The sequence below is a fragment of the Gavia stellata genome, chromosome 19 (genome assembly GCF_030936135.1).
Source record: "Gavia stellata isolate bGavSte3 chromosome 19, bGavSte3.hap2, whole genome shotgun sequence".
Lineage (NCBI taxonomy): Eukaryota > Metazoa > Chordata > Aves > Gaviiformes > Gaviidae > Gavia > Gavia stellata.
The window spans coordinates 16187721-16206695 of NC_082612.1; the positions used below are offsets into that span (position 1 = coordinate 16187721).

General features: G+C 39.2%; 1 protein-coding gene across 2 annotated transcripts in view; it reads right to left on the bottom strand.

The window, feature by feature from the left end:
* SLC10A7 (solute carrier family 10 member 7) overlaps window positions 1-18975 on the bottom strand; it is a 146554-nt gene that overhangs the window by 42790 nt on the left and 84789 nt on the right. Inside the window, exon 6 of one of the 2 annotated variants that reach the window (XM_059826874.1) lies at window positions 6665-6700. The exons of the other annotated variant lie outside the window; for it this stretch is intronic. Coding sequence (XP_059682857.1) covers window positions 6665-6700 — 36 coding nt within the window. The remainder of the gene's footprint in view (window positions 1-6664; window positions 6701-18975) is intronic. 2 annotated transcript variants of the gene reach the window in all.

Below are 18975 nucleotides of genomic sequence, written 5' to 3' on the forward strand. Positions count from 1 at the left end.
TAAAGCCTTTTATACAGCTCTAAAAATAACCATAGGTATTCTCAATCTGAAATACACCAGAGCTACTCTTCCACTTTTCCATGGTCCAACGATCTTCAGGGCTCATGTAAAGAAATGAGATCAAGCGTACAACCTAAAGGCACCTAAATGGGTGTTAGATGATGAATACCCTTGGAGAGCTGAGACTTAAGGACTAGTATCCAAAAATTCTGCTGCAATCAAGGGGGTGACTAACTGGAAAGAAATAGATCAATAAATACCGGATAATTAAGAACCATGAATATTACGTATCCATGAAAAAGGCAGCTGTGATGTACCAGAAGAAATAAATCCATCAAAGTAGGGGATACTTGTGACATTGCACAAGGCCTTGATAAACCCTTGTGTGTGAAGACACTGCACTGCTGTGCATGATTCTTATTAACTGGGCTGAAGAAGGAATTAAAACTGGAACATGTGCACAAAACACCTCAGAATAAGGGACTTGGTTTGGGGTTTTTTTGTATTTATGTGTTAAAGATCAGAAATGCCAGGCTTGTTTAGCCTTGCTGACTGAAGACTGGGAAAGAGGACAGGATTGTACACTATGTCTGAGCCAGGGTGATACATTTCAGAGAAGTGCTATTCAGGTGTATGATAACATTGGCAACAAAGACAAATGGATAAAACGCCCGTCACAAATACTTACTGAAAATCAGGTTTCTGCTCATCAGAGACACAAGTTTCTAGTATTGCAAGGGTGGAGGGAGAGCAAAAATCCTTACTTTTAAGTTGGATCGTGTTCAGTTTTGAGGTGAATTGCACAGCATGGAAAAGAGGCGGACTGGGCAAGTCGGGACGGGATCCTCCTGGTATCCTGGTTCTATGATCCTATTAAGATGTGTGGTTAGCTTCTGCTATGTAGAAGCAGGATGTGTACTTAAAAGGCTCCCCCTAGCATTGTATAGATGAAAATTTCAAGAGCAAAACCAAACAGAAAAGACAGTCCTCCACAGAAACATTACATATTTTAGAGCCTTCTTCCTAGACAAATTTACAACATTTTGTGTGTGTCAGGAAGAGGGAGGGCCCCTGTTATTCTCTGGCTGTTACTTGTATCCAGTTTATAGAACAAAGCCATAAAAGGTGAATTTGAAAAAGGAATAAAACGATTAAGCAAATATTTCACGGCAGTCATTAAAAAGTTCTGGTTAATTGTAAAGGGTTTGGATTAGATCAGAGAATTTTGTCTTCCCAATGATTAAAGGAAACGGTGAGGTAAATAACCAGGCAGAACTAATGATGCACTTAAATCTTCCACATGAATGAGCTGATCTGTTAACAGCTAATGCGCTATGCTGCTTCCCCTCCCTTCCCCGTAATCAGCCTTTTGTCACATACTAGTGAAATCCATTAGCTGCAACTTCCTTATCAACTTCCAAGGCTTTCCAGCTACTAAAATATTTGCATATTTAACGATTCATTTGACTGGTATCAACTCTCATTTACCAAGCGCTTGAGAGGAAAAACAAGGCATAGTGTGTAGAAATCCAGTTTAAAAGAAAAAAAAGTAATGACAGCTCCTTTTAATAAAAAGATTGGAGAAGACTTGGCAAAAATTTGGGAAGTATCAACAACTTTTAAAACAATGTTTTAAATTAAGGATTGTGAGTATAGGGGGAAGCTTTTAACTTTACTATCTCAATCAGCTTCTAGTTTCATCCACGTCCTTATTCACCAGTCATTTTATTTCAGTTTTCTCTGCGATACCTGCACAGAATTTCCTTCACTTGTCTACTCCTGAATTCTTTCAGCAGTGCTACTTTCTAGTACTTATGGCATCACCACTACAATGCCACCATAAAAATACCTACTACAAAATTCAGAAATTTGAGAGGGTACCAGAAAAGAAAACATCACTGAATAAATCAAGGAAAGGCACAAGCTGATAAAGCCTTGGGAAGATTCCATTTTGACACAAATGTCATGGTAATCATCTTTGGTAAAACAGCAAACATGGGAGCAATGCGTGACAGTTACATGAAGGTTTTTGCCAAGTGTATTTTTAAAAATACACATGAATTTTGCATTGGCTCTTTAACATTCCACGTTAACTGGTTTCCAGGCATGCTTCTGAAGAATGTAAAGGACATAAAAATGTAAAATACTTACTTATCTGTAACATTTTCTTTGATGGCTTTCAGTAAAAACACATAGATTCACACACCTTGACTTCTGTTACTTTGATAGCTAACCAGCTGTGCTTCCAACAACTGAAGAGACCACATCTGTCAGGCACTGAGTCTCAACAGTAAGGGTGACACCAAGAAGGTGGCAGAGCTGGGATGCTGTGCCATAAAAACCCACGGCATCACATTTGGCTCCAACAGGTGTGCAGATGACTGACTTCTTGTATTTTGATACCAAATACAATCAACAAAATCATAAGCTTGTGTGGCTTGGTAAAATTGCTAGTCCATGTGCTCAACCGATTTTAAGGACAGAGAGGGCAACTCTGTCCCAATGCAGCTGGAAAGAAAGCTACGTTCACACGAGAAAGGTCACTCCGCATCATCCTCTTACATGGCAGTACAATATCTATGCTCACTCTGCTTCCAGGGCAAATCCAAGAGACATGACCTTGCTGAGGCATCAGGCTGACCCGCCATCCTGTGCAATACAAAGGCATACGAAACCCCTCAATGAACGTAAACCTGCATTCATACATAGTCCTGTTTTTCACGACTAAAGTTACAATCTAAGGACATATAAGTGAGATGATACAGCTCGAACTGTTGCAGAGTGCAGTGCTCCTGAAGTTCTGTATTTCAAGTGAGATATCATAAAAAGGTGTTGACGTCTCGAGGTTATTACAGAGGTCGCAGCACTATTACCTTCACAGTACGACGACACCTTTTGTTTAACCATCTTTTAGTAACGTAAATGTGCCCAAATGCAGCATACTTCAGAATTCAAATCATAAACTGTTATTACAAATCATAAAATGTTATTACAATTACTAAAGGAAATAACTAAACTGAACATAGGGAACATCTCATATGATAAGTAAAGATGGACAGTCATATCCAAGTGACTAACTTCCTCAGGCATTACTTAACCTATTCGTAGTCATTATTTATTGATAGCAATATAGTTATTTCCAAAACCAAAATCTAGTCTACACTTCAATTTCTAGTTGGGGGGGGTTCCCCCAAAATGCCTTCGAGAAAATAGAACTTATTTCTCTGCTTTAAAAAATTCCATGATCAACCTGTTACCTCTGGCTTCAGCTAAATATATGACCTGACAAGAGGAAGACTGACAGGATCTTCTCTGAATGCTTTGGTACACAGCCTCCTAATCATCATTAATGAAACACTGCAAAATGTTGCAAAGAAATGTGAACAGCATAACCTCGTGTTAACTTGAAACTGATGTATCTTACAGCACTTCGTTTCAACACTCCCGCTCACCACATATATGAACTCTAATCAATTATATATAGTTTATGGGACATTGCCCATTTATAACGTCTTTGCTGGGAATATAACATATTAACTGTTAATAATAAGGGTTACCGTGAGGATGATGATATTGCAGATTAACACATCTGGCAGCCAGATTCAATAGCTTCTTATTAGGTAAAATGTTAATCAGAGGTATCCGTGGTGAAGGCGGCTATTCTTTAAAGTCTAGCTAGGCATCCTCACAAGGATACAGTCCGATAATTACGTGCACAGTATTTAAGGTTTCATTAAATCAATCGGAACCTCTCAGAACGCTTTTTCTGAGTAAGCTTTACATCAAAAGTTTCATAGTAGAAATACACTTTTCAAATGTAACTGACAATCTTATGTTCAACACCATTCATTTAAGATGATAAATTATTTGCATTAAATGCATTATTTATTATAAGCTTCAACATGCCTTTATCAATGTTGTTTAGACAATTTATATTTACATTACTAGGCAATTACGAACAGAAAAGGCAGTTCAGAACATTATATTCTCTGGTGCACATGGGGCAAAATTTAAACCATAACTGCTATGGCAGGTTAAGCTGTATAACAAAAACAAGCTAATGGACAACAATGTTTTTTATTTCTGGCAGCACTAAGGGTATTTTATACACTGTACACAGGGAGACTAACAAATAGGATCACTAATACAACATAGCATTCAGACTATCATAGTATGACTCTGTGGAAGAGTTAATGCTCATGAGTACCAAATTCAGGAATTAAAATTCACTGAAGGCATTGACTTCAAAGGTCCCTGAATGGTATTCAGAAGCCCAGCTCAGCTACCGTTGAGGTAAACGAGAGTTTTATCTTGAAACGTGAAAACTCCACCCCTTATTAACTGAGCACTAAGGCTAAGTTGCATGACTGAACTAATGATTGGTCCAGAAAAGATAACCAGGAAATTACTAGTTAGTGTTTCTGACTCCACAGTAACTACACAGTACCTCATAAAATGATCAAGCAGCAGGCTGTAAACAAGCGAACAGAAGCGTGTGAACTGTGCGCTTGAATCCACTACGTGTTGAGCCAGCCAGATGAATCAAGGAAACTCAAAGGAAAAGTAGAGGTTCATGAGAAAAAACAGAGGTTTCAGCAGTCCAAACCACAGACTGCCAGGGTACAGGAACAGTGCATCAGAGCGTGCACGCTTAGTTTGCTATCCTAAATGCCTGCCATGGGATTAACTGAACCTTCAGAGAAGGTGTACCTCATCTTAGCAAGATGCGCTGCTGGGCTGACCAGAATGGCTACTTTTCAGGTGTCAAGTCCTCAGCAAAGCTCTCATGGGGTTTCAAATATTTATATACTTCAACAAAAGTCCTCAAGTTTTGGGCTTTGTGACAAAAAAAGTGCAGCCTTTGTAACTCCCCCCATCCCCAGACTAGTTTGTTTATCACTCCGATGAAAAAATAATTCATGTGTGTATTTTCTTCAAGAAGAACAGCTCTGAGCCATGTTACAAACCACACGACAATTAATGTGCATTTTACACACTTCTCATACAAGTGTCTCCAGGGCTGGTAGGAAGAGGCATACGCTTTGCCTTCCTGTTCTTGCACACACAGTTTTACCACCTCTTTTGAGAAGTAACAACAAAAACTGCAATTTACGGGACAGAATATCTTGTTATCTATCCATAAAGTCACTGAAGGAAAGATCCTTATCTTGCTTTAAAAGGTATGCAGATCATTCCTTAACATTTCCATTTCTACAGCAAATATCCCTTTTGGCTATGTAGAGCATCAAAACTCAGTAGGTATAGCAGGGTGAAAGTTGCCAGTGAGCAAAAGTAAGAAGAGCTGAAGTTTCGGCCACTTAGAAACAAAGGCACAGGTCTCTGGATGAATGCCTGTGGAAGAAAGATGTTCCATACAGGAGGGAAGACGACAGGAAAACAGTGAGGCAGACCATCTGGAATCAATGTATTCAGTGCAAGAATAACAAAACACCCATTTTTCTTAGAACAGTTACCTTTTTCAATCTACAGTAAGTCTATGGTCCCAGGTATATCAAGAAAGCTTTGCTGGTGTGTATTGATATATACGATACGGTCAAAGCAGTCCTTGTGTAAACGCAGCTTCATCAGATGAATTACAATTTGTTATAGTAAAACAAAAGTCTTCCCACACAGCTTTACTGAAGCAGGCGTTGATAATGTTACAGCCACTCTCACAGTACTATTTATCCCAGTTGCATGCCTACTATAAACAGCGTGCCACTTGCATGCCACTTACAAATTGTTTCAGACTAACTTCACACTTTCACCCCTTTCCAGGCTGCTGGCTTACATACAATGCAATTAGTAAGATAAACACAAAAGACTATGTATACCTCTCCTGAAATCCTGGAATTGCTTCAGCCTATTTCCCTGCTCTTCACAAAGCCACAGTCCTCAGTCCTTGCACCATACCATACCTGCCAGCAAATCCTCCAGCACCACCACTTCCTAACTGACAAGGGACTTGCTAAAGCACCACTACCCCTCTGTTAAAGCCTCTTCATTGTACACTGACTAATAGCCATACATTTATAAAACATGAAGATAAAACTTGGTCTTCTCCCTTTTCTTCTAGCATGAACTGTAAGAAACCAAGGCCCTGACTGAAGACTAACAACTGAAAAAGAAATCTTGACTAACAGGAAGGAAGCAGCATCGCATTTAGTGATACACAGGGGCTCCAGTAATTTGTCTTGCAGCTGCTATCTCACTAACCTCCACCACAAAAATACCCATGGGCTTCGTCGCCCAAGAGTGAGGCTCTGTTTATGTGAACAGTGCTTTTCCAATTGGCCTGTCATCCATTTCCGACCAGTATGATCTTGTCCAGCTCCTGCATGTGAAAGCTCTCCAAGAGATCGCTTAACTGAGTGAATGATCATCTTACTCGGCAAGTGTATTTTACCTAGACTGACTAAGAGCACATGGTTCTGTAATTCTGCAAGAACGAGTTTTGGTCCTCTTAGAATGAGGTGCAGGTAGTGTTTGCATTCATTGCGACACACTTTGATGACCTTTCTGAGAGACAGCTAATTTAAATACTGACCAGAAAAATCTTCATTATTTAAGCATTGTGAAATTGCCCAGATTTATATCTTAAATATAGTGTCTAACAGGTGCAAAATTACCTAGTGAAAAGGCATCTTAAGATCAAGATACTTACAAAAAGCAGAAGCAGAAGTGGAGTTATAACAATGCCCTGGAAGAAACAAAACAAACAAAAAATGTCTGTTAGTCAGGGAAGCAGAATAGTCTTTACTTCCTTGTACCTTAGTGCATGGAAATACACAAACATCATTCAACATCATAGAAATTAAGTAACAAGAAGTTCAACTTCGCTCTTCACTGCGCATGTTCTTTAACATCTGTACGCCGATCATTTTATAAACTATACTCAGTACAAAGCATCTTTTTTTACCTCTAGCTTTCCCCATTTTGCACCTAAGCCCCTCTATCCTAAAAGATCTGATATACAGAAATATAGATCATTTATTTTAAAAAACATATTAAAGCTCTCACCTCACCGTACTGTATCTTAACTTCACTAAGCTGCTCCTCCTTAGGGGGAAACTTGTGATCAAGTCCCATGCTACCCACTCCCAGGTCCTCTTCCGAATAAAAGCTGCATCAACCATGATGAATTAGGCGTCGTGACTGTGTAATGTAAACTGATATTCCCCACGGAAATGAGCTGAGATCTCAAAACTCATTACACTTGATTAGACTTCCAGTCTCACTGGTGGAAGGCAAGTCTTTCATCTAATTTAATCACACAGGACCACCTCAGCTTTCCACATCCCCCAGGAAGGTGCAAGCAAAAAGATTTGCTGCCTTCACTGACAAGGAACAGGTTTAAAGCTGATGATTGGACAAAATAGAGGATTTCACGTTTCATGAGAGCGAATCTTAAAATGAGTTGTTTGGGTTAGGAGTTAACATGACATGCATCAGTTTCATAGCTGCAAATAGCAATTCCCCCTCATCGTTCCATCTGACTTCAATATTTTATTATTGCTCAATAAAATGATTCTATCATTTCATGCATGCTAATTCACAAAGCTTGCTCAGAACTTCTCTAAGCCAAGACTATTCTTCATCCAGCTATGCCTCAAGAATAACTAGCCTTTCAACTATTCACAATCTTTATTGTTTAAAGGACCAAAGTCCAAAGCTTGCTCACATCCGTCTAAAAGGATGCTTATTTTCTGTTTGTTTTTAGCTCCAAGTGAAAAACAATTGAACAAAAAAAGCAGTTGTCCCCTTTTCATTTAACCTTGAGTAACACGGCTTTACTTCAATCTTTTGGAAGCTAATATAAAGAAAACCCTTATACGACTAGTTTTGTATTTGCTTTCTGGGTCCACAAGAAGTCACAGATCCAGACAGCCCATTAAGCACAGAGAGTTCCTATTGTGCTCTTAAAACAAAATGCAACAAGTAAGTGCCACAAATGATAGCAGACAAGAAGCATCAAGGAGGCAACAGTTAAGCTGTGCAACTTGAAGGCTCTGCAGAATTTAAAAACATATTTTGTAATAAATAATATATGCCCTATCTGACTGCCCCACAGCCTAGCTATCCATAAGCATTTATCTTTTTGCAAATGTCACAGCTGAGATAGATCATAAGAGACTAGAAAGAGAAGAAGTAGAAGCAATAAGAATTGCTTCAGGGAGTCACTCACTGTTTACAGGGAGGCCTAGACCAAAATGCAGATAACAGTTATGAAGAAATACAGGTGTTCAAGTATACCAGCAGTAGAGGAAGAAACAGAAGTTGAGGAAGGGAGGAGGCACCAAGACCTGAACTGACACTGCATACAGTAGCATCTACGACGCTTAGAACGGAGAACTAACAGGAAGATCTGTATAACGTAGATACAACACAGTCACTTCAACAGAATGACCAAATTCCAGCTTTCCTGAACTACTACTAAGAATACATGAGCCAGACTTTCCCCTTTCCCCACGGACAACTACACTCTGCAGCTCAAATATTACCGAGTGCCTGTGTATTCCCCAAGCATCCTGTAATTTTGGGATGGCAGAAGACCACTGCAGCAGGGTTCCACCTTCAGACTCTCACATGAGCGAAGAGAAGCATGGAGGGAGCGGGAGGTGATACGCCAAAAGCACCCTGTACTCTGAATGAGCATGAAGTGTAGGGAGGAGAGCGCACGCTGCCAGCCGGTGAGTACAGCCAGCTCTCCTCTAAATCTGAAGGAACTCACCGAGTCAGCACCATTAGTCATTTCTTACGCGCTTCATGCCTCAGTACATTTCATAGCGCTTTTATATGTTACAAGAAAATGCAAAGGTAAAAAAACCAAACCAAAACAACCTTCCCCTTTATCTTACTGAGAGATAAAGGTGGTGTCCTTCCTCTTTAGAATGGGACCTGTGACTTGGTATATATTTGCTTTAGAAGTTTGGTGATATTAACACAACGGGCAACAGCCACTGCTAATTCAAAGCATATAATGTCACAAAAGGAAACGTTACCTCTGTGACAGTAACACTTTTTCGTAACTCTGAAAGCAGAGAGGAAGAGAATACTGCTACACATCATAAATAGATTCATGACCGAGCTTGTTGAAAAATCTAGCATTCAAAAGGTCAATTCTAGCAACTCTCTACAAAATTTTGCTATTAAACCTGGTGATCTTAATAATCAGAAGCAAGTTTCCTGTTGCCTCACCATAGAAAGGATTTACAAGGTTGAATTTTCCCATTTGCAACACATACACAATTCCCTGGGAGCTAAACAATTACCCGACAGAACAGACAAGTTCATATTAAAAAATAGATGCTGTTGCTGATTCAGAGTAATTTGATGTTAATGTTTTATTTTGATAAGGAGTGCTGGTTTGAAAAAACCACAGGGATTACATTAAAACCAAGGGGGTTTTTTTCAGTCAATAGTGCTGTTGTGACTGTGATGGTTTACATGTGCAAGCAAGGCCAGATTTGTCAGGGGAGGCAACGCCTGTTACCAGACCGACTGATGGAGTTGGCAAAGACCAAACTTTGGGTGCATAAAGCCCATTTATGTTACCTGAAAACACTGACGTGCTTCTATGTGCAAAAGCCTTTCTCTTCAGGTTTCTGTTCCAGGTTTCAAGAAGGATTTACATGACTAAAGTATACCTGTCTAACAAAAGGTATCACCTTTCCCTGCACACGCTGCCTTGTTTTAACACATTACCTCTTCATTAAAAACATGCTCCTCAATATGCTCATAAGCATTACGTGATGCATCTCAATTCATGCCCACTAAAGAATAATATATAGAGTACTTTGAGTCTAAAGCCTACTGATAGAAAATACAGACGATGATTTAGGCTTTGAAAGTAAAACCAAAATCTGATTCACTCAGAATAAAGGAAAGGTGGAAGAAAACAGTTACTTTACACGGTCCAGCTCATGCGCTAGCAGAGGCTTCACAAAGACGAGCATATTCTGACACGGGCAGGGTGGCTGCTTTCTAAGACTATGACAGGCTGAAAAGCACAAAGGAAGCTAAAAATTAAAATAAAGGCTATCGTTTCTAAGTCCATTGGACACTAACACCATCAGAGAAGATAAAGTAACTAAATTTGACTACGGTTTTCCCTGCCTTGCTTTCCAGGCAACTGCTGTCAAATACACAGTGTATGGAGATAAACAGATTGTAGATTAGCACTTCCAGCAGAAGCTGAGCATCTGCCCTTGAGAAGGCAAGGTCATTACACAGTTTTAGCATCTTCAAAGTTCGGGTGGAGTGTTAAGCTTTCCGACTGCTGCCCACAATGGAGTCAAAGTTGTAAAGTGACTGCCGTTTGCTATCAGCAGAAAAACTTTCAAGAAATCCATTTACACCTCTGATGTGAAAGACTGACTGAATATATTTCAATGATTTTAGTGGAAAGGGAAGAAAAAAGTCTCAGTCTGACCTGAGACACTGATACAACATAGGAGTCTGAATAGACAGATACCTGTAAACGCATTTCTTTTTTACAGTAAAGATCATGAAACATATCTTAATTAAGAGAGTTTAAATATGGGTTTGTGTGTGCAAGCATGTGCATAAACATACACTTTAACAGCAAGGACGTGCTTGGAGATCCATTTAATGGTTATTTGCCTTGTACAAATAAAGATGTTAAGAGGTTTTCTGTAGGTTTCATCCAGTACAGCGTCGCTGTAGAGCAGATATTAAAAGGTGTTTATTCTCCAAAAAGAATATGCAGAATCAATACATATAACTGGCTGCCAAATCGGACAGCAAAAGGAAGTAACATAATGGATTTGAAACTACGATGGCAAATCATTAAGTAAGAAATTATGCAAATAGTAAGAGGAAGGTGGGCACAGATCCAGAGGGACACATGGTAGAAGACGAGTAAGGATTATTGTAATGAGGCATGAAATACATGTGAACTTTCCTTCGTTTCCTTTACCCACAAATCTCCCGTGCAATTTTTCTTCATTCTTACAGGTCATCAGTATGACACGCATGCAGCAATTACTAGTGAAAAAACCCTTAACCAAAGACGCATCTGATTTGTCTTAAGAAGTAGGGCTAGAAAGAAAAAACAAGGTTTTTGCAATCAAGGTTCTGAGCAAACGTGTATTTTCTGAAATCAATTATTTACTTGCGCTTAAAGCTACAGAGGTTCTTGAACGCTTCATCAGAGCAGGGCACAAAAGGAGCAGAAGTGTAAGCAAGTTAGTCAAAAGTTAACTGGGCAGCATTTCCATTACTACTGATAGGCTAAGATGCAAGAAAAATGCCTATCAACTCCAGATAATTTCATCAGAAGACAAACATGAATGAGAACTGAAACTCAGTCTTCGTCTGTGTGCAGCAGTATTTCTCACATGGTTTTATTTCAAGAGTCACTGGCACATTTTGGAAAAGAAAGAGCAATGAAAAAAACCCAGCCCACCCCCCCCAAAAAAAAATTTGTATAGTTTTTTCTGATTCCAACATGACAGACAGACTTTACCATGAAGCATTTATTATTTCTATCTCTTCTTATGTTTTTTGTTTCTTTGCTTTTGCGCTTGAAAGTGTGTTTTTAAAAATTTTTTTTCTTTGTTTTTGACAAATTTGCAGACAACTTTATAATGTTTTACATTTCAAAAAGAGAACCCTGCCTCTAGAAAAGTACTTCTAGGTCTGAATTAGGTATGTTTGTGAGCAACACACAGCTAGTACCAAAGTTCTGGCAGAATACAGATGAACAGATGTTCTCCAAAAATCTGGTACCATCACAAGGGGAAAAAAAGTGGGCTCTCCTAAAGGTCAAAAAGCTTATTGTTCAGTGTTTTCAAGAACATGATAAAGACTGTAAAGACCACAACAGCACTCAAAGCCAACTCCCAGCCTATTCAAATGAAGGACTACAAGACTTCCCCCTACCCTCACCCCTCAGACTGGTCACAGCTCTGCAATTCAACATCATGACATGACACCTGTGTAAAATGTTGCTTATTAGCTGTGAAACTACATTATGCATCCTCTTGAATAAACTGATTTAAAGTATAATCCCATGCCGAACTGCTTTGCAGTAACCTCAATTTTAGACAACATATAGAGAATGACTCCTGCTGCTGAAACAGGGCTTTCACATACATGGATAACCAGCCAAAATCCTCAGAAATTAGTTACCTTCTCCCTTCTTCCACCCGTCCCCCACTTCTTTGGAACTATGCAGAACCTCTTGACAGGCACCACAGAACAAGATAAAAACCCCTACGCTAAATATACTCACTTGGTTCCAAACCAGAAGAGCAAAAACCACTAGAAGTCAGGTTGTGACTAGGCAAGTTCTTGTGAAACCGTCAGTACGCACGGAATGAAGAGGGGTCATAACAGAAAAGGGCGCAATCACAGGGTTGCATAGGCAACTGTCAGTTTTGCGTATGTCAGTTTTAGAGTACTAAACCATTTTAACATGATGATTTTGAGTCTGTAACTGAAATTATTTGGAAAACATTTCAGTGCGTTAGTATGTGGACCAAGTGGCTGCAGAAGCCTATTTGAGACAACCTTTTTCTGGGTTCTTTGAACAGTTTTTAATATTTGTGTAAGCATGGCTATACAAACTATTCTGTTCATTTGTTCCTACTTAAAGACGACATTGGAGATGACAAAACTTTGTTGAATTCAGATGTTGAACTAGATTTCCACAATAAAACATACATTTTCGCCCTTTTCAAACTTCATGCCCATGTAAATGACATAAAGGCTTGGTTTTATCTCTTGCAATCTCAGAGATTTAAGTTAGAACTGCACTTTCTGGTGTGCTTGTAATTTCAGTCATGCCCCATGATGCAACTTCAACATCCCTGTGTTGTTGCACCATGGACATCACAGAAGGTCCTGATGCCAAATAATCCCTTGCCTTTTGTATTCCAGTTTAATTATTTCCAAAATCATTTCAGGTGCAAAACACAGGCCTTTAAAAGTCTCCTACCATACATCCCTTTTCTGTCAGCTACTCCAATGACATTGTTGGTTCTGAGAAGGCTTATACAACTGTAGGACTTCAAAATAATACGTCATTTAGCTCTTTACTGTCCTGTTTTATATCAAATGACTGATCTGAATGCTGTGAAGAAAAAAGGCTTATGAATTGATGCTTTTTAGGATGCTAAATGCACCCATCCTCCCCATAATAAATAGGAAAATCTGAAAAGATATTGAAAAGAGCATGAAGTTAAATTCACACATTTTTGTTGAATTCATAAACACTGTACAACACCAACGTGATGAACTACAATGCAAAACTGAAAATACAATTCTACATAACCCTAATTCAACTATATTTATAAATAAGTACCACAACAATAGCTGCAACTCATCCACCTAGGCCAATATTGGATTTTAGTAACAAAACTGTAAAATTAGAAGTTCTATGTCAAAATGGCTTTTGCTTTATCAGCGGGGACAAAATAAACCAGATTTCATATCAATTATGAGATTATGCATAGTACTTTGTGAATTGTTCCAGACATTGTACCACCTTTGTTCTGTTGTGTCAACCTAGTGGCCTCTACTGTGGGAAAGGAAATTTAAAGAAAAAAAAATTTTTTTTTAAAATATATATTAAAAAGCATACTAGCATCAGCTAATAGTAGGAATCAAAAGCATTTACACTATTTATTAATAATTACTAATTGCAGATGTTCCCCTCACACATATTTGATGCAAGTATGAAATCGAAATGGACTCAAAAGGAACACAAGCAACCAGAATTCGGTTCTTCCAACACAACAGAACCTATAAACTAAGAAATAAAGTGATCTGAACTACTGGCAGTAACACTACTACACTTGACACAGATTGAGCATAAAGAATAAAACCAAAAGGAGAAAACATTTTTTTCAGTAAGGTTGAGGGGTGAGGTTCCAGTATTGGACTGAGAGTTAAGCCAAGAGTATGAAAAGAGTATTTCAGAAAGGTAAAGCTCCGTGCGAGCCTACTTTGCCTGGCTTCCCAGCAGAGGGCATCTTCAACACATCAGAAATTTTCTTCTTAACACAGCAACAGAACAGTTCACAACACAGTAGTAAGGACCCTGAAGTTTCAGAGCAGCTATAAAAACTCCTTGGGGGTTCGCAGGTGATAGTGAATGATTCATGGAATGATGCATAAAATACAACAGAAGTCTGAATCAGAGTTGGAAATGAGTGTTTCCATCAAACATCCTGAAACCTCGTAACCTATAATAGCAATATTTTAAGAATAACCAAATGAAATTCAGTTAGATGGGAGCTGCCTGGCAGTGTGGAATAGCTCCTGCAATAGCTGGGGGGTGCTGCTGGGGAAGCTGCTTCTGGCTGTACTTGCCAAGCGCTGCAACCTCCTGCTACTGCAGCAGCTCCACAGCGCTGCGCGTGACCCCAGGAGATTTTGGTGGGCCTGTGCTCACATATCTGGAATGGGATCAAGCCGTATTCCCCACTCAAACTTGTAACACCTTCCTGCAACTTTTTGTTGCATCTCTCTTGTGCAACATCTTCGAGTCAGGCGTCTTGTTAACATCTTCAGCGCATGCAATGACACTGCGGAGCCTGTAGCTCTGTTTGCCATTTCCTCTTCAGTTGCTTTTGCTGACCATCATTCCTGGCCTCAAGACTTTCTTCCTCTCCTTTACCTCCCACTTCAATGAGAATCTTTTAAAACTTCCTCATACGCACAATACTTTTCCTAATTCCAGCTCATTAAACCACTGTCTGTTCCTATTCAAATTTATTTCTCATGCGGTGTCAGCAGAGAACAAGATCACTGTAATTCTGTATGTCAGTGGAGGAGCTGAATTTATACACTGCCATTAGGTGGGCCTTCCCTAGAGGAGGCATAAAAGGGAGAAAGGAACTTCTCAATCATCCACACCCATGCATTTTTCAGAGCAATCCCCGTCTTCGCAAAAATCACTTTGACACAGTCCTGTAATTTCTACAATGCAGGTGGGTCCCCATACCACATAGCGTGACCTTAGCGGGGCTGAGGAGGAAAGACGCATAGCTTGTAGGATTAGGGTGTCTGTAGGTGTAAGCATGGCCCTTTCTCAATAAAGACTTTAATGTGTAATAAGGATACAATAAACTTACATGCTTTGGGGTGTATGTAAAGTGCAAGGTACGTTAGTGCAGTGTTAAGGATGCACCACAATCTCTCCTTTGTTTTGTATGTAGAAAACAGCAATGCAATAACATACACTTTTTAGAAGAAAAGTTATTTTCCACCTGATTTTTAGGTCTGTTCTCTCGCAGAAGAAAGTTACAAAGGATCTAAATTTCTCCTGTATTTGGATCTATGTCGAGTCACCAGCAAATCCTAATTTTGATCCCTGAGAAGACGTTACAGCAAAACGTGCCAGCCTCAGCACCTCTGCTACCCCAAGCCCATGTGGCAGGAGGAAAGCCTGGCTCACTAGATGGTGCTGTGGGACCTTCAGGGAGAAGAACCTCCTTCTAAACCAGGAGTTGTTGTACTGTTCAATTAGCCATACAGTTGATTCCGTCTTTTGAAACACGTTAAAGAGCCCTGAGTCACAACAAGAGAAACCAGAACCACAGAAATGGAAGGGATACACTGAGCAAACATTCTGCTGCGACTGACACTGCTTTTTGGAATAGTTAAGTGCCCCTCCTCCATCCCAACGGCTCCTCACCTCTCCCTCCCAAAACGAGAGAAAGCAGTTTTTATGCTGTACATCAGTCTTACTTTAAAGGGTTCTACATGTAAAGCAGAACTGAAACAGTGATGTCCAAAGTCAGAGATCCGAGACAGGGCAAGGTCCCTACAAGCCCCTTCTGGCCTTCCTTGGGAGCTGGACCTAATCACCCTCTAGCACTCACTATTTTATTCCATTGAGCATCTAAAAAATATTTTAACAGAACAAGCTTTGAATTAATTAAACTGTGAATTAACTTTTCCTGCTGTGATAATCAGTTGCGTGAAAGAAAACAGAAGCATAAGGGAAAAATTACTGAAACCTCAGAGAAAAGCTGTGAGAAATACTACAGAAATGAGCAGTTATCAAAATTGATTCTACTTATTTCTTTCTATAGCTTTCCTTGTAACTGAGAACTATTTAGGTAGAACAGTTTATGTATAAACACCACCAATGGATGAACCAAAGCACATTTCATGTTGTTGACATAAACACTATGTTTAAATAAACTCCTATCTCCCTCATTTTAATTCCAGCCAAGAACCTCAAATAGTGCAAGTACAAAACACTGTACAACCCCTCTTTGACACACAGAAGAAAATAAAACCTTTATATAACAGGCAGGAGTGTTGTGCCAATAAAAACCTATAAGGATGAATTATGAATCAGGAGTAGTAAAACACTTTCTTAGCATTGCAGAGGTCTCTTGGTGACCTGCTATTCAGAAATATCACTTAAAACGTTATCACTGAAGTGCTGGCATAATTCCCACGCTCGCCCAAACTGTGTGTTTGGTCTGTGGGTATCCGTGAAATGAGGTATCATCCCCCCAAAATCAAACCAACAGCATAGTTCGTCTATAATTATTGTTACAGATAAAAGAGACAGTTTACATTGGTTTTGTCAGGAAAATGTCTCATCAGCCAGCTAACTACACTCTGTAAGGTGAGAAATGTCCTTCAAATCCCCCGGGGTAAATGATGCTCAGGACCCTTCAGGATCTTTTCCAAGTCTGCTGGAAAGTTAAGCTATTAATAATTAGTTTGAGAGTGAGCTCACTCACACATTCTTTTTCTCCTTTAGTTAAGTGCCCTGAATCGTTTTACTAAAACGTATCACAAAGCTCATTCAATCTGTTTCCACTATTATTCCCAGATAAGATTTCCTCTCAGAATTGAGTATTTCAAAGGCCCAACCCAACCAAAACGCACACACGCATGTGTGTGTGCGCACGCGTATACACAACCCCCCCAAACCCAGCCCCCAATATGGTAATCTATATTGCTTGTGTTCTGTGCTGCCTGCCTGGCCCCAAGTCATCAATAATGAATAGAAATGTACAGCTACAGCAGTAGCCTGTGTCATGGGCTTGTCAGGGATTTTTTGAAAAGGAACAAAAACACAGGTTTGCCATTTGATTGTGTCTTCTTTTGCAAACACAGGCCAGAGAAAACAAAGGCGTAGTTAAAAAGGGGTAGTTAAAAAGGGGTAATATCACTAATTGACAGTTTCTTCCACCATACAGAATGGAAAATTATTTGCTTGTAACGCAACCAGTATTCTCCTAGGCCTGGGAATTCAACAATAATGTTGATTCCGAGCACAGGGAGGGGAGGTTGTTTCTATTTTAAGATAATGAATACATACTCAAGTGGAGTCAAATACCATGGTTTAAATAGAGGGAGCAAAAAAACAGTTCTGCTTTCTTAGGAATCCAGCAAGTTCAGTCTCAAATAAAATTGCTCTTGAAGAAGAAACCTAACGCATGCAAATACATATACACAGAGTCAATGAAGCAACATCATTCTTAAAAAATCTCCAGATCCTAATAAATGAGTTAGACAATTTAAAAAAAAAAAAAAAAAAAAAAAAAAAAGAGGTGGTTCTTGTATCTATTCTTTCTTCTCAGTGTTCCCAAACACATTTCTACAGGCATTAGGACTATAAGCTTGCAGGAGTGATTATCTCACATTTTACAAACAGAACACACCAGCTGGTATACTACCAATCCATCCCCCAGGGAGGGAGGGTGGCAGACTACAAAATGTCTACAGGACACGCACAAACTAAACTGACTGAAAACCCAGTTGTAAACCCAAACCTTTCTTGCTTTCTACATCCGCATAAATCCCAGAATAAATCCTGCATTAATAAATTTAATTACTAAAAACATTAACTTCTGCAGTAACTTCTGTAGCAGATGAGTAAATATTCTCCACTTTGGAAGATGTAACTGAAGATACAGCTTTGTCTTCAAAAAGCCTGGAACTAGATAATTTGTGTAAGAAATGAAACTATGTAAGCACGTAGTTTCAACTGGGCATCAAAAGCAAGACATCTCAATTCAAATTACGTTGCCAGGCCATCTTTTCTAGAAGCCAGTAGCAAGTAAAAGCATATGGTTTAAACACAACTGAAGAAAATCTTCACAAAGCAGCAATCAATAATACGATTTAAACGGCCTACTCTGTTCTGACCTAATGTTATCTTGTGATAACTGTTTTTAATGGTTAGAACGGGATATTATAGTATTCAGCTGAACTGAACTGCATAAATCGCTGAACGTTCATGGGTTGAATACGTTATTAACAACTGTGAATAAGGAAAAAGGACCATAAACCACTTTTCTGTGGCAGATAATAAAATAAATGCCTCAAAAATTGTACGTACACACTACAGCACACTAAGGTTAAAAAACTCCCAAACCACAGAAATGTGATTCTGTTTAAATTAACTGATTAGACTAAGAAACTTTATTCTGTTTAAAAAGTTACCAGATTATTTTATAGCAGAAAAGTTGTTTCTCAGTTCTAACTCCAAATACACTTCAGCATGATTAGACTGATTATTATTAATTTCACCAATTTTATACGATCGGTAAAAACTGCTTCTTTTCTCCTACTAATATGTTTTTGTGGTTTTGCAAGTGCTCAGCCACCCCTCTTCTAGCCTACTGTCCAGACACAGGGTTGAGAGCATGAAACTTCCGCGTTGTTTTGGATATCCCCACAGAGTAGACAATCTGCTTAATGCACATTTTAATGCACTCAATATGCACATCTGCAATGAGAAAATGCAGGGGTTTGTTCATATGTAGTAGAATGGGCCAAACCCCCTGTTCTTGTTATCAATGTCATACGAGTCTTGGAGTATCTTGTAATTTTTTATTTTTTTTAACCATCTGCTTCAAAGATGTTCATTTTTTACATGTTATTCACTAGATACAGATCTCACATTCAAGACGGAACAATGGTGCATTGGTTCAATTGCATGCTATCGCTCAAGTCAGAGATGACCTAGTGGGCCAA